Source organism: Lissotriton helveticus, chromosome 3_1 (genome assembly GCF_964261635.1).
Source record: "Lissotriton helveticus chromosome 3_1, aLisHel1.1, whole genome shotgun sequence".
Classification (NCBI taxonomy): domain Eukaryota; kingdom Metazoa; phylum Chordata; class Amphibia; order Caudata; family Salamandridae; genus Lissotriton; species Lissotriton helveticus.
In genome coordinates this window covers 381,831,114-381,858,984 of record NC_136061.1, presented here as the reverse complement: position 1 = coordinate 381,858,984, position 27,871 = coordinate 381,831,114, and the positions used below count along the sequence as shown (strand labels likewise).

The window sequence follows — 27,871 nt, the reverse complement described above, 5'->3', positions numbered from 1 at the left end:
ATCTTGTGAAATGTGGGCTATATATATTATAATCAGTTAAAGAAAACACAAAATCGCCATATCTACATTCCAGTAATGCAAGAGGGTCTGCCATTTGATCTTTTTAAATGTACCGATTTTACTTAAAGGGATTTAGGAACAATGGCGAGGCAGCGGCTGACGAGGTATTTTACTACAATCTAATAACATATTTCAGCGCCTTGTCAGAGATAGTAAGCACTTATATAGAAAATACTCACGGCCCGGTCGGGGGTCTCGAAGCGGTGCTGGTTGGAGCTGTAAATGCCAAAACAGACAGCTTAAATACCATATCAGACGTAGCGCCCAGAAGACCACAGAGTACACGTGCAACAGAAGACGACAATGGAAACGCAGCTTCACTGTGCTGTTGTTTCTCATTGTGCAAAGGGATGATTGGGGCTAAACAGAGGGAAGTTCAGCCTCAGCTCCTTTCACATCGTTGGGAAGAGGAAGTTTGTGGGCGCGAAGTGCAGCTCTCGAACTAAGTGAGACTGCTGCAGTGCTGTTCTTAATCAGCTAGAATGTCTGCTGCAAATCGCCCTTCACTGCAGAGACTCCACTAAAGAGAGAGCGCGTGGGGGTGGCGCTCGTTACTAGTATATTTTAACCGATGATCCTACAGTGCGGGGGCTGGCCAAAAAAGATGCCCAGGGCCGTCATTGGTAGCGCTTTCACGCGCTACAAGATTGACGGCCCTGGGATCCACATACGCTGTACGCCGAGCGCTGCATCACCACTAAGCTAGGTGGTGCAGCAATTGCAAGCATGTGTGCTTGCACTTACCTACACGTGTGCAGTGCTGCTCAGTTACAGCCGCACGTGTGGGTGTGGGGGGTGGTGGGTGACCCTGTTGTCCCTAACAAAATCCTAGACTGGCCACGTGCCACCAGTGCCGCCCGCAAATTTGTGCAGCTTGGGGCGGACCGCCCCCCCTAGCTACGCCACTGCATCATTTCGCCTCAGAATTCCTGACTTTGCCATCACTAAGATGGCTAACTTTGTAAATTTGCCTCCACTTCAGGTATCCCTCCTTAGAGAGGGCCCTATCTGAGGAAGGACACGCCTATCTTGACTAGCTAATTTTCTGGCCTGCCCAGGTGCCAAACGGCTCTAAACAAAGGGAGAAGGCTTCTTCTCCTGTGAGAGAAACCAGATTAGCACACTAAAGGTGGTAGGACCTTTGAAGCTCCCCTGGCTTAGAATGCTAATCTACAGGTCATCCTGTGAGTGGAGGTGAAAAGACCCCCTGCTCGAGCAGGCTCACTTTGTGGCCCCCTCAGAGCAAAGGTCCTCACCCTTGGAGTCAGAATCTCGTCTCTAGGGGCAGGCTGTCAAAAAACAGCCAGACAGCACACCAGTGGCTGCAAGGTTTTAAGCGGGCACCTCTAAGGGGCCATCTGTGTACATGTTGTGCTAAATCTAACACTGGTATCAGTGTGGGTTTATTAATAGGAGATGTTTGTTTTCAAACATCCCTATTTCAGTGAAACCATCATGTAGCTAGTGAGCTAGTTTTCACCAGTATTTAGGACATTCTTTAAAATGGCATCCCTCATCACAGGTACTGGCAGTAATGGAACTGACCAGCACTGGGGCATATTCGCTCCTGCAGTAATGCCCTCACAGGAGGTACCGTGCACCCTGCCTTAAGGCGGTAAGGCCTGCTGTAGGAGGGCCTTGAATATAATTAGATAAAATGCCCTCCATTATTCCTTCAGATACCTTGAAAATGGTCATCATGGCTATGGTCATCTCTCAGCTAAATTATGCCAATTCTATTTACCTGACTCTCCCAGATAATGCTATCAAAAGGATTCAGTTTGTTGAAAATGAATCAGCACGCATCATGTTTAAACTTCTGAGGCATTCCTGTGTAACTTCTATCTGAAAAGAATTACACTGGTTACCCATCAAGTAAATGGTGCAGTTTAAAATGTATTGTCTAATATTTAAAGATCTGCAAGGTTCGGGCCCACATTTTTCAGTAAAGGGACTTACTAAATGCATAACCTCATGTAGTTAAAGGTCTTGTAGCAGCAACCTTCTCCAGGTTTCGAAATTCAAAAAGCAAAGCATGGAAAGTCAAGGTTTTCCAGTCCAGTGTCCCTTGGGGGAAATACCCTACCTGAATCTTGAGGCGCGAGTCATGAGCATTCAATTGAATGTGTATGGTGATTATGATGGGGTGTCTGGAGCAGAGTAGAGATTGATTTGCATATTGACTGAGGTGGCAGAATGTGGAAAATAAGGTTGTACTGGGAAGAGGCTCCGAGTAATTACCAGTGACCGAGATTAATTTAAGCATTCCACCCACCACCTTTTTGTACACTTTAGTGTGTCACCTTAAGTGGGACAGGTAAGTTCATATGTGAGTTTTTTGCACACTATATCACTGAAACCAAGCTGTGCCTGGCTGATGAGCGCTAACTAGAGCAAAAGCATTACTAGGTTCCTTGTGTTCCGGCTCAAGGAGGACCTGGTCTGGCAGTTCAAGCTGCAGCGTTCCCATTCGAGCAGGGTCGAAAATAATTTGCATAGGGCAAGGTCCAAACTGATGTATCACGGCGTGCCGAATAACAAAGGACTGGGATGCAACCAGAGTAATTACTAGTAACTGCGATTAATTTAATCATTTCATCCATCACTTTTTTGTAAACTGTAGTGAGTCGCAGTGAGAAGACGTCACCATCCCTTCGGAATTTCCCCCCCATAACCGTCTAGTCTCATTTGAATGCAGATGGGCTTGTGATAAATGACACCACACCTTTACCATCTGATATATCTCCCTACACAGTCACAACTGACCCTTGCTACCCAGGGATTGAAACAACACTCTGTACATCAACGTAGAAGACCTGACTCTCCCCCCTAACTGCCATCATGGAATGGTTCTTGTTTAATGTTGACTTTCTATCTGCTTCTGTTTCTAATAGTCACACATACCTCTGCATGCTAAGATCAGCTCTGAAACTCTTATTGTAAAGGTATCATAAGATTGTTACTATCAACTGCCATGAACATACTGTTTCATTCTTGTTCACTTATCTTTATACTTAAAAAGAGTGATCAACACATGCTGTTGAGTTTTTTTCTTTATTACTGTAATTCATTATCAAAGCATTGCATTGAAGAAACAAAATGTATGCCAGTTCAAAGCATGGAAGTGTACGCTGTATGAATTATGTTGAAATGCTAATAAAAATATATTTAAAAAAAAATCATAACAGTGTGAATCAACTGAGAATCTCTCTTGCAAAACTTTGACTTCCCACCGATAATGGTGGAATGGGGGCTCCATACATAGAGCTTTATAATCTTGCTGCGCAGTTGAAATGGGCAGCCTGCTGGAGAGATGGACTCTGGTGAGGGGTAAATACTGACATATGATACACATCCACCCTCACTAGCCCGATGGCCTTATTGCTAAAACCTCAGCTCCACTAGTGGGAGCACTCTCCAGCGCACAAGGACAAAGCTCCTCTATGCGAAGGACCTTCCTCTCACAGCTCTATTACATCTCTCTCATAACGGCAGCGGGTCTGGGCTACATAACTGGGCCCGCAGGGGCATGGACACTCTAGGAGATTGGTACACCAATGGGAAATTGTGGAGTTTCCGCTACTTGACAGATGAGTTTGCATTCCCCTCACAACCCTTTTTACAGTATGGTGCAGTGCTTGGTTACTGCGGCTGATGAGCCCGGCCGACGTGATATGTGCGGACAAACCTGACCGGAGAGCTTGAGATTCTTTGGAACCGTTAATCCAGTCCACTTCTAACGAGTACATTTTACAACCTTACAGAAGGTGATCCTCTCGGGACCAGTTCCGTTCCAGATAGTGAGAGGGCTAACCTTAGTGACTGGACGCCTGAGGTTGCGCCGTCATTGAAGTTCTCGTATACTGACCCTTGCACCCCCGCTGTGGGGTTTCCTTGGCGTTCCCCGCAGGCTTGGATGTATCCTCTTACTTTGCCACAGATTTTGAATCTATGAACTTGTTTCAATCCTATGCCCCGGATGGTGTGCATTATCTGAGTGGACTGCCGCCGGAGCTGAAGTCGCCAAACTTTCCCTTCTGTAAAGTGAGGGTGTACCAAGGTATACACAACACTCGTTGAGGGTAAGGCAAGTATTTATTTAAGTTTTACAACTGTGATTGAGGAGCGCCGGCCGGCGCTTCCGATCGCTGCTCAGACTCCCCGCGCTCTCCCCTGGGGATGCGCGCGCAGCTTCCACATGGCCGATGCACGTCACGTTAGCGTGACGTGCATAAACTAGAATGCGCTCGCTACATATCTCCCCCTTTTTACCAAACTTAAATGAGTCACTTACAGTTCATCGTCCAATTCAAAATCTCGATATCTCGAAGGTCTTACCACCTGCCTTCCACTCCTTGTGACCCTGACTGGGTTCTCCATTGTCTCTTGACTCTGCAACTCATTGCTTACTGTTCCTTCATTTAGAGCTCCTTCTTCATGCGTGCTTCTCTCCAAACTGTCCCTTTCCGTTCCTGGACTTCCAGTTTCTCCTTCCTCTTCACTTTCCGTTTCAGCTCTCACTCCTCCTTGCTGCTCCGCGGCCGCTTGACTCTTCTCCACCTCAGAACCTTCCTTGTCTTCCCAATCGGTGCCCTGTTGCTCCCAGCCCAAAACTTTATTGCACCGGGCCATGCGGTCTTGGGACCACACATTTCCGTCACTTAATAGAGCTGCCCGATCATACACTTCTACCACTTGCAACGGCTTGCTGTACTTGCTGTCTCCCTTCTTCTGCAGGGTGGCCAATCTTACTCTTACCCACTCTCCTTGTTCCAGATCTGTGCTTTTGACATTCCTTCGTTTGTTGTAGTGGTTGCTGTAAATTGTCTGTGCTTTTTTCAGGTTGGCCCGCACCACTGCAGGGGACCATTCACTGGTGATGAGCTTTTCCTTCCAAATTCTGTTGTCGTGAGTAAAAGGTTCACGTCCCCTTAGTATTTGAAATGGACTATACCCCGTGCCAGTGGGGGTTATTCTGTAGGCCCATACCATGTTCTCTAGCGCCTTCTCCCAATTCTGTCCACTTGAGATGGCCGCTTGTATGGCTCCCATCACTACTCTGTTAAATCTTTCCACTAAACCGTTTCCGGCCGGATGGTAAATTGCAGTGTGTTTGACGGTGACGCCATTTCTTTGCATGAACTTAGTCCATTTTTCTGACGTGAACTGGGGTCCATTGTCACTCAAGATTGATTTCGGTATTCCTTCTCTCGTGAAAGTCTCTGACAGGAACTTAAGGATGTTCTCCGTGTCCATGGATTCCTCTACTCTCAACTCTGGCCACTTCGAGTAGCGATCCATGAGCACACACACATACTTCTGTGTGCCTTGATCATCTAGGACCGGTCCCAAAATGTCTATGGATAGTTCTTCCCACGGATTTGAAGGGGGATCAAACTTTCCTATCGCTGGCCTTAATGGTTTTAATGTTTTGTCCGCCCGTTGACATTGGGGACACTCTCGAACATGCCTTTCCGCCCTTATGTCCATGCCGGGCCACCAGTAATTCTGTTTAGCGCGTGCCTTGAGTTTCCCGATGCCCAGGTGACCCTCGTGTAGCAAGTCCATCAGTTTTGACGTGAGGTTCCTTGGGGGAATCACCTTATCTCCTCTGTACATGAAGATCCCTCGGTCTCCTATCGACAGTTCTTCCCGCACTTCGAAGTGCGGCTTGAGGCTCGCTCTCACGTTCCTTTTATCCGGCCATCCATGTACGATGTACCCCTTCACTTCCTTTATGTCCATGTCTTCTTCGTATGACTCTGTCCATTCTTGTAGACTGATCAGTTTCTCTTGGTCCTCTATTAGAGCTACCAACTCCCCACTGCCGGCAGGGTCTTCCTCTCCTGGCTCCATGGCAGCTGCCCTGCTCAAATAGTCCGCTACTCGGTTCCGGCTCCCGGGAATGTACTCAACATCATACCTGAACTCGAGCAACTTTAGAGACATCTTGGATATCCGAGGTGTAGCACTGGCATGTCCGCTCGACGTCAGCACCTTCACCAACGGTTTGTGGTCAGTTCTGAGTTGGAAGCGTGTTCCCCACAGAAATTGCCGGAATCTCATCATGGCCCATACGACCGCCAGCATTTCTTTCTCAATCACGCTGTATTTGCTCTCCGTATCTGTCAGTGCTCTGGATGCAAAGCTGATGGTCTCCATCTCTCCTCTACCTCTGTCTTGCATGAGAACAGCACCCAGGCCCTTGTCGCTGGCATCTGTCGTCAGTATAGTGGTGCCTTGTGGGTCGTACCCTTTGAGGGGAACGGCTCTGGTGACATCCCTTTTGATCAATTCGAACTCTGCTTGGGCTTCTGGTGTCCACTGGAACACTGTGCTGTCTCTGGTCAATAGTCTCAAGTTGTGGGTTTTGGAAGCAAAGTGTACTACAAACTTGCTGTAGTACTCCGCCATCCCCAGAAACGACCTGACCTCTTCCTTGTTCCTGGGTGGCGGTGCTTCTGCGATGGCTTTGACATTTTCCGATTTGGGGGTGACACCCTGTCGTCCGATCTCGTGACCCAGGTACGTTACTGACTGCAGGCCCAACCGACACTTCGACCACTCCGCCGTGAGGCCTTTGTTCTCTAGTGTTTTCAACACCTTTCCCAGCTTCTGATCGTGATCCTGCTGGTCTCGCCCCATCACCAAGAGGCCATCCTGAAAATACTGGACATCCTTGCAGTCTCTGAACAGTTGGTGCATCATTTTCTGGAAAACGGCGGCTGCTGAGGCCAGCCCAAAAGGCATTCGACAAAATTGGTAACACCCAAACGGGGTGATGAAGGATGTGAGCCGTTTGCTGTCCGGGTGCAGTGCAATTTGATGATAGGCCGAGGTCAAGTCGATAGTGGAGTACCACTGCACCCCCCTGGTCTTGGTCAACATTTCCTCGATTCTGGGGAGGGGAAATTTCTCCACAACTATATTCTTATTCAGTTCTCTCAGGTCCACACAGAGCCGGACCTTCCCATTTGGCTTCATTACGACCACCAGGGGCGCCAACCATTCTGCACATGTTATCGGCTCGATTATTCCTTTCTTTTCCAGCTCTTGGAGTTCAGTTTGGACAGCTTCTCTCACCGCAATCGGCACATTCCTCACCTTGTGGGCTACCGGAATGGCCCCTTCCTTGAGCACAATCCTGTGTTGAAAGTTTTCCATCCGTCCCACTGTGCCACCAAATACCTTCGGGTAAGTTCTCCCTCCATTTGTTCAAGTCTGGCCATTCTTCTTGCTCAGTAAGTAAACTCTGCTCTTTCCCTCCTGGATCCAGTTTAATTCCTAGGTCCCCCTGGTCTAGCCATCCCAGGACCGAGGGTCCCTTTTCGGCAATGTACAGCTTGCACCATGCTGACCGGCCCCTGAATTCGAACAGTAGGCGGCGGAACCCCAACATTGGAATGCGGTCCCCGTTGTAAGTGACCGGTCTGATGTCTAGCTTCTCCAACTCCGGTCCCAACTTGGGTCTGAATGTTTCTTCCCATACTGCCTGTTGAATGATGGTGAAGGGGGATCCTGTGTCCGCCACCACGGTGATGGTGATTCCTCCCATTGCCATGTCCAGGATGGGTTTTGTGGATTTCCTCCCGTCTATGCTCATCACCTGGTCGTATATGCACAGGACAGTGATCACCTCTTCTTCTGCTACTTCTTCCAGCTCTTCTTCCCCTTGCTCAACGCATTTCACCGTTTCCTTTGACTGTTTCTTCCTACACACCTTTTCATAATGGCCCAGGATACCGCAGTGTAGGCACTTAGCTCTGAACGCGGGACATCTTCTGTCACGGGCATCGTGGGACCAACTGCCGCACCTGTAGCACGATTTCTTGCTGTCGCTCCCAGGTTGTTTCCCTTGCCACCTGCTAGTTCCTTTGGCTGCTGAGTCTTTTCCTCTTTGGTCCTTACGGTGGTCTCCTTCTTGTATCCTGTTCACCATTGTCGGAGAGACCACATCTTTCTTGGTTGCTGCCGCACACCTCCTGGCAAGCTCGGCCCTTTTTACGATGACCATAACTTCTTTGAGCGTGGTGTCGCCGCTCGCCCACAACTTGCCTTGGACCTGTGTACTCGTAGTGTGCATCACGATCTGGTCCTTTATGAATTCATCCTCCCACAGTGCATATTTGCACGGGGCCGCTAGTTTCCTTAAGGCCCCTACATATTCCTCTATGGTTTCTCCAGCCCGTTGTTTCCTTTGCTGGAAATTGAACCTGTCCACAGACACACATATGGTGGGGCGGTACCTCTCATCCAGGTCTTCTACTGCATGGGCATATACATCCGTATCGGTGTCCTCTCTCTTCTTGGGCACCAGACTCTTGTAAATCCTGAGACCCTCCGGTCCCAGGTTCAGCAGCAAGATGCGTTTCTTCCTTTGGGGGGTGAACTTCTCTTCATTTTCGTCCTCCAGGACCCCAATAAAATTATCAATATATTGCTTCCAATCCTCCCACTTCATCAGGGGTTCACCAGGTTTCAGTAGGAATTGCACTGGTGCGATTGCATAGCCTGCCGGTGTGCTCATCCTCACCTCCCTGCTCTCTGTCGCTTTGACCGCCTTGCTGGTGGGGCTCCCTGGGGTGCTGTCTTTAACTTCTGTGTCAGCGTCCTCCTGGGGACTCCTAGTGCCAGTCCCCACTTCTTCCCCTTTGGCAGCCAGCGCTGTTCCTACCTTCCGCGGCTTCGTGGGATGGTCTGCACGGTGGTTTATCTGCTGCGGGGCGCGGTGTCACCTCTCCGGCCACTTCGCCGCCCCTCCGGTGACTGTGGCACTGCCACGCTCCTCAATCTGTTGTTCCTGGGTGGGTTCCGCCGTGCCCCCCTTTGCCCTCCGCACTGTGGCCTCGTGGGGCTGCTGGACGCTGTGTACAGGTGGTCAGGGGGGCTGCTTACCCTGCTGTTGCCCACGTGGTGGAGGGTTCGATTTGTTTTTTTCTGCCGAGATGGCCAGCTGGAGCCTCCCGACCTCGTCGCCACTGTAAAGTGAGGGTGTACCAAGGTATACACAACACTCGTTGAGGGTAAGGCAAGTATTTATTTAAGTTTTACAACTGTGATTGAGGAGCGCCGGCCGGCGCTTCCGATCGCTGCTCAGACTCCCCGCACTCTCCCCTGGGGATGCGCGCGCAGCTTCCACATGGCCGATGCACGTCACGTTAGCGTGACGTGCATAAACTAGAATGCGCTCGCTACACCTTCCGGAGCCGGGTGCTGTGGGACATCTCCTCTTGCGGCCGGAGCCACCAAGCATTTCCCTCGCGGCCGGAGCCAGAGCCGCTAAAAACATTTCTTTCGCGGCCGGAGCCGTCAAGCATTTACCCCGCGGCCGGAGCCGCCAAAAACACTTCTTCCGCGGCCGGAGCCGCCAAGTACTTCCCTCGCGGCCGGAGCCGCCAAGTACTTCCCTCGCGGCCGGAGCCGCCAAAAACACTTCTTTCGCGGCTGGAGCCGCCAAGCATTTTTCCCGGAACCGCTAAAATATCTACAACGCGGTTGGAGCCGCAAACACCTATAACGCGGCCAGAGCCGCCAACCATTTTCCTCGCGGCTGGAGCCGCCAAACATTTCCTTTGCGGCCGGAGCCGAAGGGGTGGGCAGATTGTCAGCTGCCCAGTCGCCTTCCTTTTCTGAAGTTATTTCGAGTATTTCCTTTATTCAACCCAGAAGGGCAGGGGCAGCCGGATTTAGCTTCAGCCGTGTACTAGTGGGAGCCACATTGCACTCGTGAGGCTTGCTTCGTGTTGCTAACAGGTTTGCAGGAGGTACCGCTAGAGGTCAGTGGCGAGCGAGCAGAGAGCTGAGGGCCGAGAGAGCCGAGAAAGCAGAGTGGGCCAACGGTCGGAGGACGCACCGAGAGGAGCCCTCACACACTCGAGACGAGAAAGACCGAGGGGGGCCAAGCGGACCGAGAGGACCTGAGTTCCTAGGCACCAAGTGGCCTCATCAAGAAGGTAGGAGGCGGGAGACCGCTAGCTTCGCCCATTTCAATGCTTAGGGAAGGCGGAGAGCGAGGAACGGACCGCGCTCACCTGCTCACCCGCCACCCTTGCCGCCTACTGCCTTCCGGCCATCGGTCCGGGCCTGGCCGGAGGGTGCAGGTGCGGGCGCGGGTTCAGTTCCCTGGCTCCCCGGTCCGTTGGCCTCGTTCCACAGCCCGGGGGGGGGGGGGGGGGCACAGCGGTTCGGTCTGACCAGCGGCGCCCCGCCCAGTGCCCGACTTGGTCAGTAGCACCCTGACTTACGGGGGGCAATGCGGAAGGCGATGGACCCCAACTGACAAACTAGCGGCAATTTGAATCTGACCAGCCGAGAATCAACTTAACTGCGCTCACAGGAAATAACAAGTTCAGCGTCGACATTAACACAAACCGCGACTCCCTGTCACTCAACTCATCGCTGGCAAACTAACATCAAAACAGAGGGAGAACAGGTCTGTGAGCTAGTGGCTAGTGGCAGCAGGTAGTGTGAGCGCTGGGAACTTAAGGGATAGCGCTGTGATAACAACACTCCTGAATACGCCACCTAGCGTTGTTCTGTCAGCGGCAGCAGGTATTGTGAGCGCTGGGAGCAAAGGGATAGCGCTGTGATAACAACACTCCTGTACATGCCCTAAACGCCGTTTCTGTCATTATAACTCCACCTTACAACGGCACGAAAGACAGTAGAAATAAGTTCTAAGTTGCCGCAAAACAGAAGAGATAAAGCGCGTAGCAGCAAGGAGGAGGTTCGCATTCAACCTGAATCGCACCCCGCCTGGGACTAGGCTAGTAGGATAGGTAGGAACCCCCCAAGGGTTGCAGTGCCGATTAAGGCGCAAGGGGCAAGGCTGCCGCAGATCTTTGCAATCACCCCTGCTAGCACTCCTGCCAGTACCTGACCTAGCAGCAACAAATAAAAAAAAAAACAACAAAAAAAACACACAACAAGTAACCCACAAAAACACAACCAAACTCTTGGACCAACTGAGGGGAAGGATGAGATCTGGGAGGCTGAGAGAAAATCCACCAAGAACCATCAAGAAGAAGGCTAAGGCCAAGACCAAATCACCTGCTCATACCTTGCAAGCTGACCAACCCCCCAGCTTAATATCCCCTACTTACTCAATTTTTGGAACAGTGAAACCCTCTGGGAAGTTCACATTCATGAAAGATCCGATGTCGGTAATCTACTCAATGCCGACTACCCTAAACGGCCTACAGAAGCCAATGACTCCGAAAATATGCAGCACTAAGACGGAGGAGAAGGACACATCAGCGATCCAATCAGTCCAGTCATCTACAGCCACAACGTCGAACGGTATTGAGCCGGATCATAACTGTGCGGAACAAGTTCACGACCCAACGAAACACACAATGCAATGTTTAGCCCAAGTCCACAGGGACAATAACATGCACGCAGCAGGCGCCGACGCAGAGAAAAAAAACAGCAACAACGCGAGACTCAAATTCAGCCTTGGGTACCCCGTCCGAAAGTTATACAAGCAACGTAACATCAAATAACAGCGAATTGAACTTTGACACGTCTAGCAATCAGCGACCAGTCAGTAAAAGGGCAAGTTTTCTTAAAAATAATTCGAGTGACCCAATAGAGAAGGTCCACCCAAATAATCATTCAACGCCTAGACCGGCCTTATGCTCAAACAAAAATCTAAAACTGAGGTTAGCGAAAACAAAAGACCTACATCTGGCTTTGAAACCCGAAACATCAATTACAACTAATAATGATAAGACCACAAGGCACAGGGATTGCCCGCCCACCAATATAACTGGAAGTGATACGGAGCAACCCAATACAAGCGATAAATTACTGCTTGCCGCGCTGGACGATTTAGCAATAACGATTCACGACTCACAGTCAGAAATCGTACCCATCTCACCAATTATAGGCCCACCGAGCAAAAATCAGGCTACGAGCCCTAGTGGAACTAAACCGGCACACCACAGGCGACGATAGCCAACGACACAAAAATCAAGGGTCAGAGGATGCCCGTAATAACTGAGGCACATGTCACGAGTACAGAACCCCCCAACAAGCGACAACAGGAAAACTCGTCAAACAAATCACTTTATATAGCAGGAGCTATTCCCCCAAAAGCCTTGGGTACACATTGGGATCATACGTCACCACCGATCAAGAAGGCACTATCGTTGGTCAGTCAATCAAGCCACTGTCAGTTAACCAGCTCGCTTCAGGAACACCCTTACCACCACCCAAACAGACTTCAACTTCGCAGAACACTAACAAGCAGCTCACACCAACTGAGAAAGAACTAAACAACGATAAGTCTGGTAAAGATAGGCCCAACAGTCAAGTTGTTGTAAAGACAGTTACCAACGACATAGTATCCCCATTTTTAATAACTACTTCAACTATGGCCTCAGAACCCGGCAGACAACCAGCAACAAATGTGAGCAGGGATAAACTTGATCTCATTAAAGTCACCTTCCCAACCGACAGAAAGGACGCTAATCCTGAAACAATTAGGGAAATAAGGGGCAGACGTCCCTGGGAGAACTTAGCTGACGCAAATGAGTGCCTAGTAGCAACGAGGCACGTGACAACCGTAGAACACGAAGAGAAGCCATTAAGCATCCCATATAAGCGATCTCTGAACAGGGTTCATCTCCCCCTCGGAAGCAGTCACACTGTCAGCGTGAAAGATTCTGGGAACTACAACCACATGAACCAACGCCAAACTATCAAAAATTGTGATAACCCACCAATGACAAAAGAGGAAGTCCCCAACGCGGGGAAGCTTCTTTTTATTCCTGAATACGAGCAGCAAGGCTCGCAGGACTACTTAAACCGTGGAAACATACTTCGCCTAACTTCAGCTATCCCTAGTCTTGGCTACCTTACTTCAGCAGACCTCCTGTCAGTCGAGTTTACAACAACGAACGACGAGCCAAAAAAAGAGTGTACAGTCACGATATGGAGGGAGGCAGGAATAGTGACCCACATTCTTTCTGAAATGGCCAAATTTAAGGAATGGGGAATTCTTTTGAAGGAAATGGTCAAGGCAGCTTATCCATCCCCACTCCTAAGAAGGCACTCCAAGAGTATAAACCAAGCATTGAAGAATCGACCAACGCGCTCGGTCCTCCAAGGAGCCAGGGGAGCCGAAGCAGCATGCTGTGACCACCCACAACTGCAATTGCCACTTCTTAATTGCATGCTCGGTAGGTCAACTAACACTGTAAGCCACGTTATAAAAATCCTCTCCTGGAACATTGCAGGTGCAGAAGACATTGTGAACAAAAACGGCAAAGGTGCCACTTGGGACCCGTATGCGATAATAGACTTACAGGAAACGTGGCTAACCGACCCAATTAACATACCTGGCCGTTTGTGTTACCAAGTGCGACTCGCCTACAGCGCTTTGGGCGAGCCCGTGGGGGCCTTTCCATCTACATTTCAACAGCCCTAAAGATCAGAACAACACAACTGCCCGAATGGACGGCGGCATGCAAATCTTAAAATTGGTGAGTGTACTAATGGCCACAACCAGAACCTTAATCTTAATAAACATATACGCAAACCCCAAAAAATCCCTCAAAAAACACTTTTCCAACATATCATCTCAGTGGTCTCAAACATGCGTTTGGAACATTCTGACTGGGAAATAATTCTCATGGGCGACTTTAACTCAAACCTCCTACACCAACCGGAGGACGAAGCTAACATCAACGCTGCAAATGAAATTTGGAATGTCTTGCCGCAGGTGGTCCCTCAGGCAAGGAAGAACGATAAGGAGGGTAAACAACTCATGTGGGATCTTGAAAATCTCGGTCTAAGAGCGCTAAACGGAAGATCCAATCAAGACATCCCTCCCTCCTTGACCTATTTAGGCCACAATTCCTGCTCCATACACATTTGTCACATTACCACTGCTTAGTCAAGTACAAGACTTCCACATCATCTGCACTCTGGATAGCGACCATGCTAAACAGCATATTGAGATCACGATGGACATACCTAAATGCTCACCAGCTCCGACGCTACCAGGAAATGTCACGACCATCAACCTGAAACGGCTCAAGTGGACAAGTGAATCCCTTTCACAAGTAGCCATCGACGCCAAAAATCTACTAGAAGAGTTCCTGACAGAGAATGCCCTGAGCCCAGACACCTGGAACAACTACCTAAAGCAACTCCCGAGGTCTAATTTAAGCAACAATTCAAGAACCTCTTACAAATTTAACATCAAATGTAATAGATCTGTACTACTATTAAAGAGGCAGTTGAAAAAACTATTGCATTGAGCAAGTGGGCAAACCCAAAGCGCCAGCATCTGGGCAGCAGTATGCAAGGCCAGGACTCAATACAAGAAACTAATATGGACCGAAAAACAAAATCTCCAAAACGAGTTCTGGTCCAAACTACTGCACAACATAAAGAAAACCGATTCACATGCCTTTTGGTTACAAGTCAACTCCGTAAATCGGACAGCCCAACCAATTGGCATGGCCTGTATAACTGAGTCGGAATGGTCCCAACACTTAACGGACACATTCTCAATCAACAACTTGAGCACAGCCACAACCTTGGTCACCGAAGCAAAAGTCAACCCTGAGCGGGAAGACCCCGCCCCAGTGTCCAAAGGGAATCGCGGAAAACTTTATGGAACCACGGCACTATGCCGCAGGCAAGATGTTGAACAAAGCATCCTAAAAATAATTGGAAAAAGTAGGCAAGACAGCCCCCCAGGTCCAAACGGCATTCCGCAAGCCATCTACAAGGAGGATCCACAGTATTGGGCTAGTAAACTTAACCTACTGTTTCGAACAGTAAATAAAACAGGTGGCGTTCCCGAGAGTTGGAGGGGGGCGATCATAACTCCAATCTACAAAGGCGGAGACCACAAGGATCCGAACAACTACCGTCTGATCGCCCTCCTCGACGCCAAAGCAAAATACTACGTGTCACTGATACTAGCCGACCTGGCTGAATGGTCTGAAACGAACAGTAAAATACCACTGAACCAGACCGGATTTCGCCGCGGTATGGGAACCATGACGAACGCAATGGCCCTATGTTTGAACACTGAGAAAAGCCTACAGAATTCCAAGGACCTTTATACCTGTTTTGTGGACTTCAAGGCGGCATTTGATCGCGTCAACAGGCAAATGTTGTGGGCAAAACTAAAACATCTTGGCCTACCGGACTCAATCCTCTTGCCTATTATTAATCTTTACACTGAAACCTGGATGCAGGTAAAAATTGATAATGCGCGCCGCCTGACCAGGAAAATTCACACCACTGATGGATTAAAGCAAGGCTGCGTTTTGGCTCCACACCTATTTAACTTGTTTATGAGCGATTTAGCAGAAAGCCTAGACAAGGTCAACGCGCATCCTCCCAGGCTAGGCACCCTTCATCTAACGCACTTATCGTACGCGGACGATGTGGTACTGTTGAGCCAGACAAGAATTGGCCTTCAACGCCTGCTAGACGACCTGTCCAGCTATACAAAAAGGAACCTGCTAACAATAAACATCAGGAAAACAAAGACAATGCTCATAACGCCTCGACGCAAAAATCCGCCAACCTTCCGAATAAATAATGACCAGCTGGAAGCCGTTAACAGCTATAAATACCTGGGGGTACACTTAGACAAGCGCTTAAACTTCCTAGTGCACTTCAAAGACATAGAACGAAAGGGGGCCACCTTATTGCACGCATTCGCCAGTTTAGCAGTCGAGTTAAAAGGTCCTCTTGTCTCCCCTTTGCTAATCGCAATGAAATCAAAACTACTGCCCACAATAGCATACGGGAGTGTTTTGCACCATGGGAAAAGCGCCACCCTCCTGAACAAAATTCAAACCAAAGTCTATAAACGGGTTTTCTTGCTATCGAACAGTTCCTCTCCAGCGCAAGTCAGACTTGAATTTGGATTACAATCTCAAGTTTTACTGAAAAAATACGAGGCCATTAAATTCTGGCACAACGTCTGGAGGACACAGGAGAATAAAATGAACGGCGCTCTTTGGGAAGCGATCCAGACAAGCCCGAACTCCGAGTACTCAAAGTACCTAAAGCTCTCACTAGCGGCAACCATTGTGGGAAACAAAACTGCCAGTTCCTTCATTTAACCAGGTGGTTAAAAGGACTGCTAAGAAACACTCGTTCCTTAACGACAAAATGAGCTTTAGCACCCGAACCCACGCCTGGATGACTATCAAATCATACACAAGGCCTGCCCCAGCACCCTACTTAGACGTTTCATTCTCGTTGATATTTAAACGAAAATTCCTCCATCTAAGGCTGGGCACTCTGCCCTCAAGATCAGACCAACTGAAATGGAAACCGCAAGATACAACGGAATGCGACCTTTGTGGTGCAGGCAAACAAGACATGATACACATAGTCTGCATCTGTCCAGCCATGTATCAGGGTCGGCGGCACTGGCTTAAGGACAAACTTCACGAGCAAGGAGTCCGCACCTGCCGATCCGCAATAGTCGCGATCCTATGCTCGGGGGACCCCCAACTGATCTGTAGATCAGTAAAATTTCTGGACAGTTTTGTGAAAAAACGATGCCCGCTGTCATAGGCTCGGCCTTCATTGAGACTTAAGAACACTGCTGTAAGATTAACTTGTGCTCCGGAATAGTTTATTGAACTTGGTGACAGACCCTTTGCTACATAGTTTTTATGCTTTTTATATTTCCTTCCCTTTCCTTCTTCTATTTATTATTCCTTTACCACAGCCCTAAAAGTTTTGTACTACACGTCGCTGAATGCTTTATATTGTAATGGTTTTAATTAACTGAACAATAAAGAATTTTACAGTGGCATTTGCATAAGGCGTTCCTGGGAAGATGGCAGCCTAAAGCCTCCTTAAAATGGTTGTTTGAAAGATATTTGTATGACTATCAGTCATGCAAGGGCGATAACTCTTCTTTATCGGTCCCTCCTGGGCTTTGTGGGCGGTGGGCCACAGACATGGGCCTGTGCTTATAGATGCAGATTGAACCAATAACCTGAAATTCACTCCTTGTACATCCCAAAATGCCTGTTGCAAATGAATCCAGTACTACTAGCTGCATTGGGTATATTTGACTTGCAAATGAATCAACCTCATATTCCCTTAAACGCATGCAACTTGTCTGCGGTGCCAGCTGGAAGGGTAGATTTTTTTGTCAGATGTTATGGGAATGCCTGACTCACGCCCTACAGGGACATGATCCAGAATCTCATTAACGTCAGATCAAACTTAAATTTACACAAGACACCAGTAGTTTGCCTGTTGGGATTATATCCTAAACTTAAGGCTAAACTGGTAACCACAAGATTCATAGATCTGGCCCTTATCCTGGCAACTGTCCATGCATTGGGAATCCCTCAAAGGCGCTACACTACAGGGGTGGAGACGTGAATTGAATGGACTGAGTGTGAAGAGTCCTGTTGAAATTAGAAGCACAGAGGGTTCAACATAGCCCAGAACATGCTTAGATATGGCAAATGATGCTTCAAGACTGCATACTTATAGGGGCGTGGCTAGCAGCCAACGATGGCGGACGCAGCTTAGGGAGGCTTCCGCGGCAAGGCGGCTTCCCACACAAATCCGCTACATTTATCCGATAAATTTCATTACCAGACAGGGCGGACTGGGTCCGGAGTCCATGAGGCACTCACCGGAGCAATTGTAAGACAGCGGCGGCCCGATAATACCCGGAAAGACGAGGAGAGGGAAGGGGCCTGCTGTCCTCCTCGCAGCAGCGGAGTAGTGGGCAGAACGAATCCGACCGGAAGTGGTGTCCTGGCGGGTGCTGCTGGCCGGAAGTGCCGGTCCTCCGGCTGAGCTGAGGGAAAACAGTCGGAGAGCCTCTATGGGCGGCAGAAGGCGGGACGGAGACCCGACATAGTGAGCGCTGCAGGGAAAAGTGCACGGAACGCATCGTAGAGGACTCCGCGGCCCGGAAGGGCGGAACCGCCATCGTGAGCGGCGGACTCGCATCGTGGGCAGAGACCCCAAGAAACGAAAGCGGGACCCATTGCGAAGGTACGCTGGGCATAATACGATCGGGGGTAACCCCGGGGAAGTGAAAGGCGATCCGCATTTTTTGCGTGAACATTTGGGGGTGCACCATCTGGGGGACGCGGTGCGGGTCGTACTGAGAGCCTGCAAGGAATCGGGCCCCCTCACCCCCCACCCCCTTTTTACTGCTGGGACACGAGCAAAACTAGGCAGCGTGGAGATCGAGCGCCTGAATTCTAGAGAAGGGGCTCCGGATCAGTAACGCACAGACACGCTGGGCAGCGCAAAGGACAAGCAACCTATGCCCCGGTTACACCGGCCACAGCACTGTTTGCTCTTGCAGGCTCAGTCGGCCGACTGAGCCGTGACGCTGCTCGGAGGTACTGGGAAAGAGTGCGGAGTCCTTTGCACCTGGACAGAGGCGGGGGGTCACCCCAATTGTTCATTACTTACACGGAGCGCTGCCCGAGCCTACATTGTCAACAACGGAGGACCCAGAGGACGAGGGCTCGCCAGGTGAGACCAGTATCACGCACTGCGGAGTGGCTGTCGCGACTACCACGCAGACATCAACCAGAAGGCACGTGGAAAACCCTCCTCTTGCACAGGTACCGCGCCTCTGTGGGGGAATAGAACGCTCTTCGGCGGCGCAACATGGCGAACAGAGGCCCCAGACACAGCTCCACACAGGCCAAGCTCAACAAATTCACCTATGAGAAGTAGACCCCCCCCAAGAACAACGCAAGCCCACTGGGAAACCAACGAAAGCCGAAGGGGCGAAGAAGGCTACACTGGAGGATGTTCTGGCAGCGCTGGCTCAGGTACAGGCGACGGTGGGGGCTACGGCAACTGAGGTGACCCTGATACGAGCGGACCTCCAGAAGATGAATGAGGGAGTTAAACAAGTTGAGGTGGTGACCAAATCCTTAGTCGAGGATGTGTCGGAACTACAAATCGAAATGGGTAAACTGCAAGCAGACACCAAAATACTCAGAGAAAAACTTGACGATCAGGAAGGGCGCTCTCGGCGCAACAACGTCGGAATTTTAGGTGTGCCGGAATCTGAAGATACGGGAGCAATGGACCTCTACGTGGAGGATATGATCAAAACTCGGCTCCAGCCTAAAGGCCTTTCACACTTCTTTTCTGTGGAAAGGGCCCACAGGGTGCTAGGGGGTAAGCGGAAAACGGGAGGACCGCCGAGGCCAATACTAGCGAGACTATTTAACTTCAGGGACCGGGACGCCATCTTACAAGCGGCAAGAGTGGCACCAGTCATCCAAATCCAGAACTCTAGGGTGTCCTTTTTCCCAGACTATATGGCGGAGGTCTCAAGGAAAAGGAGAACGTTTCTTGAGGTGAAAAAGACATTAAGAGAAAAAGAATTGCCTTACTCGATGCTCTTCCCAGCACAGCTCTGAGTGGTAGCGGATAAAAAGGTCTGGTTCTTCGACTCCCCAGATGCGGCCAGGGACTGGCTCGAGGGTTGGCGCACTGCGGACCAGCCGCTGAGAACTCACAGGTCAAACCAGAGGCACAGAGAAGATAACCGGACAGGGTTGCAAACATCAGGCAGAGGAGGAGCGGGAGGATCTCCGACTCATGGATCCGCAGGGGTCGACGGAGAAGAATGACCTGGAACATGGGGAAAATAAGGGACGCTGTCTTTGTTCATTGACATACTGGTTTATAGTTGCAGAAGGACGCTGGCCTCGTTAGCCCCGGATGTAAGCAGGGATGCCGCCTGCTCGCGGAGACGCTCTCCCCTCTACACGCAAGTACTCTGGTTGTGGGATGGGTTAAGCACTCTGCTCAGTTGGGGGGGCGGGCAGTTGGAAGTCCGTTAAGCAGGGGTGCAGGGAGGGGGGTTAAGGGGGGGGTTGTTTTAACACAGTTCGGAATACACATGTAAGGTCGAAGAATAATGTTATGCATACGGGCGATTTGGCAAAGGTTTGGTACATGCAACACTGGTCTAGCTCTTCCATGGGGACCCTAAGCAGTCCATTGAACAGGTACAAAGCCAGCACCCATGACACGAATCATGTCAGACATACCACGGACCTCATAAATGCAAATGGCTGATGACCCAGCACACAGAGCGGTAAGAGTGGACACAGAGTCGCTGGGCTTGTCCCTACGATTACTGACTTGGAATGTGAGAGGGCTGGGTGATAAGGTAAAACGAGGACTGGTACTGACTGCACTGAAAAGACAGAAACCCACTATAGCACTACTGCAGGAGACGCATTTGACGGGGGGGGGGGAACCAAGGCCATGGATAGGAGAGGTTACAAGATGGTAGTCCACTCGGACTTCACTTCGGGGTCCAGGGGGACTGGTATCCTGATTCAGAAATCCTCACAGTTCATTCCATTACAAACTAAGACTGACGATCAAGGATGCTTCGTGGCACTGCAGGGACAGTGGGAGGGTAGACTCCTTAACTTGGTTTCTGTATATATCCCACCGGCACTTCACTCGGTGCAGCTCCCGAAACTGGCAGACTTTATGCTGACTCTTCCCGAGGGGGACGTTATTCTTGGGGGGGACTTCAACGCCATTTTAGATACACAACTTGATAGGTTCCCAACGCCAGCCCCCACGGGGGGCCCCCCCGCCTCTAACGGTTTTTGACAGCCATGGGTCTCCCCGACGTCTGGAGGTACACCCACCCCAAGGCTAAACAATACACCTTTCACTCCGCAGTGCACGGCAGTAGGTCACAAATTGACCACTTCCTTGCCCTGGGCAATGGTATCCAACATATAGACACCGTAGAAATTCACCCTCGGGGAATCTCGGACCACTCCCCCCACCTCTTACGATCTCCACCCAGGAGAAGTCACGCAAACGCATATACCCTATACATGCTGCATATCTTAAGATTCCCCAAGTTCGCAAGGCTCTTAAAAAAGTGACGACACAGTATTTCAACGAGAATGTAAACTCAGTGCGCTCCTCAGAGGTTGTGTGGGAGGCGTATAAGACGGTTCTCAGGGGGCAAGCAATAACCTCAATCACGGGCTACAAAAGGGAACAGGCTCAGGAACTAGCTAAATTGGAATTAACGTTGCAGGAGTTGACAACGGCACATGAACAACACCCCACTCCGGCCACATTACACGAACTTAACCTTCAACAGCAGCTTTACACCGACCACTTACGTTTTCAGGTTAAGGGGCAAATAACTGACACGCAGAATAGGATTTATGAGGTGGGAGACAAGGCAGGAAGGATGCTGACATGGCTCGACAGGAGAGGAGGAAGTTCTAGAGGAATCCAACAAGTGAGGGACAATCTGGGGAGGATGCACACTAACCCAGAACAAATTGTTGAGAAGCTCGCGGCCCACTTCGAGGGGGTCTACACCCCTGAGCGCATGGTAACACCCGAGATGGCCAGAGAAGCACTAGAACAGATAGAGGTCCGTACGCTTTCTTCGGAGGTGGCAACTGAGTTAGATGCAGACATTACTGTTGAAGAAATCCAAATGGCTATTAACGCGCTGAATCCGGGCAAAGCGCTGGGACCAAACGGCATACCTATAGAATGGTATCAAGCGACGCCCGAGAGCCTGAGCAAATATCTACTAGCAATGTTTAAGGAATGTTTAGAGAAAGGCATACTTCCACCAGATCAGAGGTTGGCAACTATAGTAGCCATCCCCAAGCCAGGGAAGCCACCTTAAGATTTCTCCTCATACCGCCCCATCTCGCTGCTTAATGCAGAAGCTAAAATCCTCGCCAAACTCTTGGCGACCAGGATTTTGCCTCATCTGCCGTCCCTCATACACCCGGACAAGTCCGGATTTATGCCTCATAGGAATACGGCATTGAATCTGCGCAGACTGCATGGAGTGTTGCCTAGGGCGGAGTCGATCGCAACACAAGCAGTGATATTGACCCTTGATGCCAAGATGGCATTTGACCTTGTAGAGTGGAACTACTTGTTTGAGGCTCTGTCACGTTTGGGATTCGGCCCCCGGTTTACCGCTTGGATTAGACTATTATACGCTGACCCGGTTGCACAGGTAGTGGCAAACGGACATATTTCGCGAACGGAAGCACGCAATGGTGGTACCATTACTAAAAAAGGCCAACGCAGACCCCAATAATCCTTCCAATTTTCGCCCTATTTCTTTGCTTTCTTGCTTTTCCAAGATTTTGGAGAAGCATGTTAATTCTTTGTTGTCTTCCTTTGTTGAATCCACCAATTTTCTTCATGGTTCTCAATCCGGGTTCAGGGCTGGTTTCTCCACGGAAACAACTCTCCTTGGCGTGTCAGAAACCATCAGACGCCAAGTGGATAATGGTGAGACGGTGGCACTCATTCTGCTTGACCTGAGTGCCGCTTTTGACACCGTCTCCCATTCCATCCTATTGTCCACCCTGGAGGCAGTTGGTGTCGGTGGTACCGCCCTGGCCTGGATCGCTAATTTTCTTTTTGAGCGCACATTTCAAGTTTTTTCTTCCACATCTGTTTCATCTATTCTCCCTTCCCCTCACGGTGTTCCCCAGGGGTCTATTCTTAGTCCCCTTTTCTTTAACCTGTACGTGAGGCCGCTTGCTTTCCTGGCGGAACAAGCTGGCCTCACAATTTATTCCTACGCTGATGACACTCAAGTCATCTACTCTCTCTCCACCAATAAAAACCTCCCCTCTTCCTCTCTGCAAGTTGGACTGAAACATATATCGGACTGGATGTTGAAGCACAAACTAAAATTAAACGGGGATAAAACAGAGCTGCTCCTGTTTGGCCCAGACACCTCTCTCTGGGGCCCACACCATTGGCCTCCAGAGATGGGTCCTCTTCCCATTCCATCTGTGTCTGCCCGCAATCTTGGTGTGATCTTCGACAACCAACTCACTTTCAAACAACACGCTGTGAAAGTCTCAGCCACCTGTACTACCATCATCAGGTGGCTGAGAAAGATCACCTGGATGTTACCTGCGGACACCTTGAGGACCGTAGTCCAGGCTCTTGTCATCTCACGCCTGGACTATGGGAACATCCTGCTCCTAGGTGCTGCCAAAGAGGTAATCAAGAAGTACCAGGTGGTACAGAATATGGCTGTCCGCTTGATCTGTCACCTTCCTGCTCGATCCTCGGTCGCGCACCATATGCGGAATCTGCACTGGTTGCGGATTGAAAGCAGAGTTAACTTCAAAGCACTCTGCTACATGCACAAAATTATGACTGGTAGAGCCCCTTGCTATCTCTCTGCTCTGGTGCAGCAATACATCCCCCCCCGCACACTTAGGTCTTCGACGCAGAATAAATTTAAGATTCCGCGCATCAACAGAGCCAAGATGGGAGGACGCTCGTTTTCCCTGCTGGCCCCATCCTTATGGAATTCTCTTCCTCAATCTCTGCGCACTGAATTGTGCTTTCTGAAATTCCGTAAGGGAATAAAAACTTGGCTTTTTAACAACTAATTTATGATCTTATGATCCTCCCTCCCTTTCACCGTTCAGTTTGCTCTAGCGCCGGGAAACCTCCGGGTAGCTGCGCGCTCAACAAATGTAATTATAAATAAATAAATAAATAAATTCCCACTGGGTAGGGGCACACGTCAAGGATGCCCCCTCTCGCCTTTGCTATTTGCGATCTCATTGGAACCCCTAGCCACTCTAATAAGGACCTCACCACTCTTGACGGGCATACGCTGGATCGAGGGCTGGGAGGACCGGCTTTCACTCTATGCAGACGATATGCTGGTATATCTAACGGACCCAGACCGCGGGGTGCCGGCTCTCTTGCATCTCAGTGATAGTCATGGTAGGGTATCAGGATATACGTTGAACTCGAGCAAATCGGAAATGTATGTACTGAAGGGACCGGTCCCGACACTGAGTGCAGAATGCCCTCTGAAGATAGCAGGCTCGTCATTTAAATACTTGGGTATCCAGGTCACTAGGGACCCCTCGGAGTTTATGGACAAAAATTTAGGGCCCCACTTGGAAAGGCTCAGGCAGGACGTTAAATTTTGGTCGGGGCTACCTTTAACGCTACTAGGAAGGGCGGCACTGTATAAGATGATGGCCCTGCCCCGATTTTTGTACATACTTGAAAACACGCCATATCCGGTGGCCCCGAGATTTTTTCAGAAAGTGGAGCCAATGGTATCCAATCTTCTATGGGGGAACCTCCCGGTGCGCATCGCACAACCCAAATTGCATAGAGGATGGTACGATGGCAGGATCGCGTTGCCTAATCTAAAATTGTATTATTGGGCGGCGCACCTGAAACCCATCAATCAATGGATACACACTCCACAAAACGAGCCAGCATTTCAGGCAGACAGGGCACAATTGAGCACAAATAGTTTATTGGCTCCGTTGTATGACCAACGCAAAATGCGCAAATTGGTGGGGCCCACCAGACTAGCTGTGGCATACAGCGACAGCAGCTCTGGGATGGAAGGGGAGAATAACCAAGCTTACCCCACTGTGGGACTCACGGGCCTTAGGTAACATGAGAAACAGCAGAGGGTTCTCACACTGGGATACTATAGGTATATCTATGGTGGGGGATCTCTGGGAGAGGGGAGGCGTGGTGCCTTTCAGTAGATTGAGGGAGCTATACGACCTGGGTGAGCGGGAGTTATATAGATATATTCAGATACAACATGCGTTGCTCACTGTTCTGCCCCCGGACACGGATCTGCCAGAATCGTCCCCACTGGAAGATCGCATTCTCACTGACTTTATGGTTGAACGCGCGACGTCACTCACGTACCGTAAACTACTCAACAACTTACCGGACCAACTGACCCCTTTGAAGGAGAAATGGGAGGGAGACACTAGTGAAATGGACGAACATGAATGGAATGAGGCGATAGCATCGCCTAAGGAAGTAGGCATCTCCGCACGACTGAGACTTGTACAACTGAAAGTGTTACATAGGGTGTACTACACGAGGACTATGTTGCACTGCATTCACAGAACACAACACCCTTATTGCCTTCGTGGGTGCGGGGAGGAGGGCACGTTTTTCCACACCATATGGGACTGCCCCCGGGTTCAGGAGTTTTGGAGACAAGTACTGCGAACAGTGTCACAGACACTGGAGATCTCACTGTTGCCTGAACCGAAGAGGTGCCTCCTAAATATATGGGAACCTACTGAGCTATCCAGGAATGGTCAACTTTGGGTCACAGTGGGCTTGATAGTGGCGAAACGTGATATCGCACAACTATGGGGAGCGGCAGAAGTGCCAACAAAGACGCAATGGTGCCTGAACATGGATAGGGTGATGGTAACGGAAAGGGCGGTGTACTCTAACCGAGCCTGTCCGGGGAAATGGAATAAAATCTGGACCAAGTGGAACGTGTACAGAGGGGAGATATGTGATTCCTTGTCGGAAGATGACCAGGATGTGTCGGATGGGGAGGGGGAGGAGGAATGGTAGTTCTCACAGAGTATGATGGGGAGGGAAGCCCTGGAACTTGGGTTTCACCAGATTCTACAGGATAATATAATGGGACGAATGGTGGAGGTTACTAGGGAATAGAGTTCAACGAAACCGGTGTACTCACACTACCATGCATTTAAGGCAGTACTGGAGGGACCGGGTGGAGTTCTAATGGGGGAACGTTTCACGACCCAGTTAAACACGACCGATACCACACAATACATGACCATAATGTGATTCCTTGAGTTTCTTTTGAATTGTTGTTGTTGTTGTGAAAATAGAAAATCAAGAACCACTACTGATTGATATTATAATGACTACAAAGTACCTCTTCATCGGTGCAGTTCAATTATGCTTAAAATGACTGGCATTCTGATAATAACTTAATGATGCTGCATGATGATTACAAGATCGCTATAGCGGCCAGCCCACTGGGTTGTAGGCCTTCAGCTGTGTAAATTTGAAGGTGCAATAAAGGTTTTTGAGCACACAAAAAAAGATTGCATACTTATAAATGAGGCTGGGTGGCTGATCTGACCCTCGCCCTCATGGAGATTCCTCAGATGAGTTATATCCTAACCTAGTAAACCATAACTTGCTGAGCAATGAGGCTCAGCTTGGAGTAGGTGAACCTGACTTGCACCACTCAAGGTGACCTTCCATGGCGAAGCAAGGCTGATATCTGAATGAGACACAAACCACATCACCTCTCAAGTGTCTTCGCAGGTTCTCATTGGAATCTTGGGATCCTTTGCAAAATAGCATACCTGATGCATAAAGCACTGCACCCTGACACACCCAAGTATATTTTGGACACAATATACAGTACTTTGGCACTGGGATTCTTTGTATTGTTTACTACGTTGGGATGATGAGGGATTCCTTATTCTTTTAAATGTTTTTATGCTTCTATTCAGGGCTGTCTACATGAATGGGTTTAAGGGCAAATATCTCATTTAGAGAGGGTTTGGCATTTTCCCTTCAAGATGGCCCTGTGTATTTTGAGCACATAGCTACCCAGGCACCAGAGGCAATCAATTTCAAGAGTTGTCACTGGCACCACTATGTGACAAGATACAATGGAATTAAAGATTGAAAACCTCAGAGTGGCTTTCTCCTCAAAAAGGCTAACAAACATAAAAAATGTTGGGATAAACTATGGTTCCCGGCCCTACATCCCTTAACATCCAGGAAACAGAAATTGACCTAGTTGGTGTATGTGAACCACATACATGATTCTAGGGGATTCTAGGGGCTGCAAGGGATCAGTCTTCTAGTACTGATTCCTGGAGCAGTTCTGCCATGTTACGCTTTGAGTGTGTCATGGTTGCTCTCTATCAGAGTCATGGATTAAAATGTATGCATAGAACCTGAAATGCAAGCGCCTGGCTTGAAACTCAAGCCAAAAATTAAAAAAAATTAACAACATTCAATGGTCAGTCTTATTCAGCTCTATTGCAGTGCTTTTTCCTAAACAGGAAGTAGTCCATATTAGCTGCCATATTATAGCTACTCTCCTGCTCGTTTATCTCAGGAAATGGTTGACACAGGAGTGGAGTATTCAGTTACTTCTATGATTTCAACTACCTGCTATAAGGGTCTCTCTGTGAACAGCATTCATCTATAGCTTTCTATTTTGCCAGACATCTCGGTTCAAGGAATAAAAGGCTTCCGCAAGGAAGGTCACTATGTTCACTGGTCTCACCAATACAATTCCACCTTACCTGACTCTTCTCAATATGAGGAATGGAAACACCTGCCATAAGGAACTCCTTGATCATACTTCTTACATGTACAACTCTACTTTGTTTAAAATGCTTCCGTTAGAGAGCTTTGGCCAAGTGGGTCTCCCTAATTGCAGGTCTTGTCCCTAGAGCACTACTTTTCTAAGAACATTTTAGTTCATGGAATAGATAACTTCTTCCTGGCGGGTCTTCTTGATCACAGGTCTTGCCCATAGACCTTTAGTTTATCTGATATTAAAAATTCAAGGAATGGAGGGCTTCTGCCACGAGGTTCTACATGTTCAGCGCTCTCACACTAACGTTTCACCCTATTACTCTTTCTGTTCATGCAACAGGGGACTTCTAGCAGAACTGTTTCCTTGCTTGCACGCTCACAAGAGGAGATCAACTTTACCTGATTCCCCTGAGTTACGAAAGGTGAAGGTAGGAACTTCCGATGGGAAACTGAACATCAGGAGTGAAATGAAGATGGCAACAGTGGTATCTGTGATATATCTGTGGGAAAGAAAGAAAGCCACGGTATCAGCCGACAGGAAGAATATATGGAGGATTAGGAATATGGGGTAATGCATGATCTAGGGGATGAGGAGTAAGGACAGTCAGATTGAATAAGAGAGGAAGTAACCAACAACAAGAACTGAAAAGGTAAGGGAGAATATATAGATAGT

The 27,871-nt window shown here is 49.3% G+C and overlaps 1 protein-coding gene across 1 annotated transcript in view; it reads right to left on the bottom strand.

Annotated features, from left to right (window-relative positions):
• LOC144824555 (Na(+)/citrate cotransporter-like) overlaps nt 1–27,871 on the bottom strand; it is a 740,241-nt gene that overhangs the window by 508,421 nt on the left and 203,949 nt on the right. Inside the window, exon 4 of the mRNA XM_078683616.1 lies at nt 27,598–27,698. Coding sequence (XP_078539742.1) covers nt 27,598–27,698 — 101 coding nt within the window. The remainder of the gene's footprint in view (nt 1–27,597; nt 27,699–27,871) is intronic.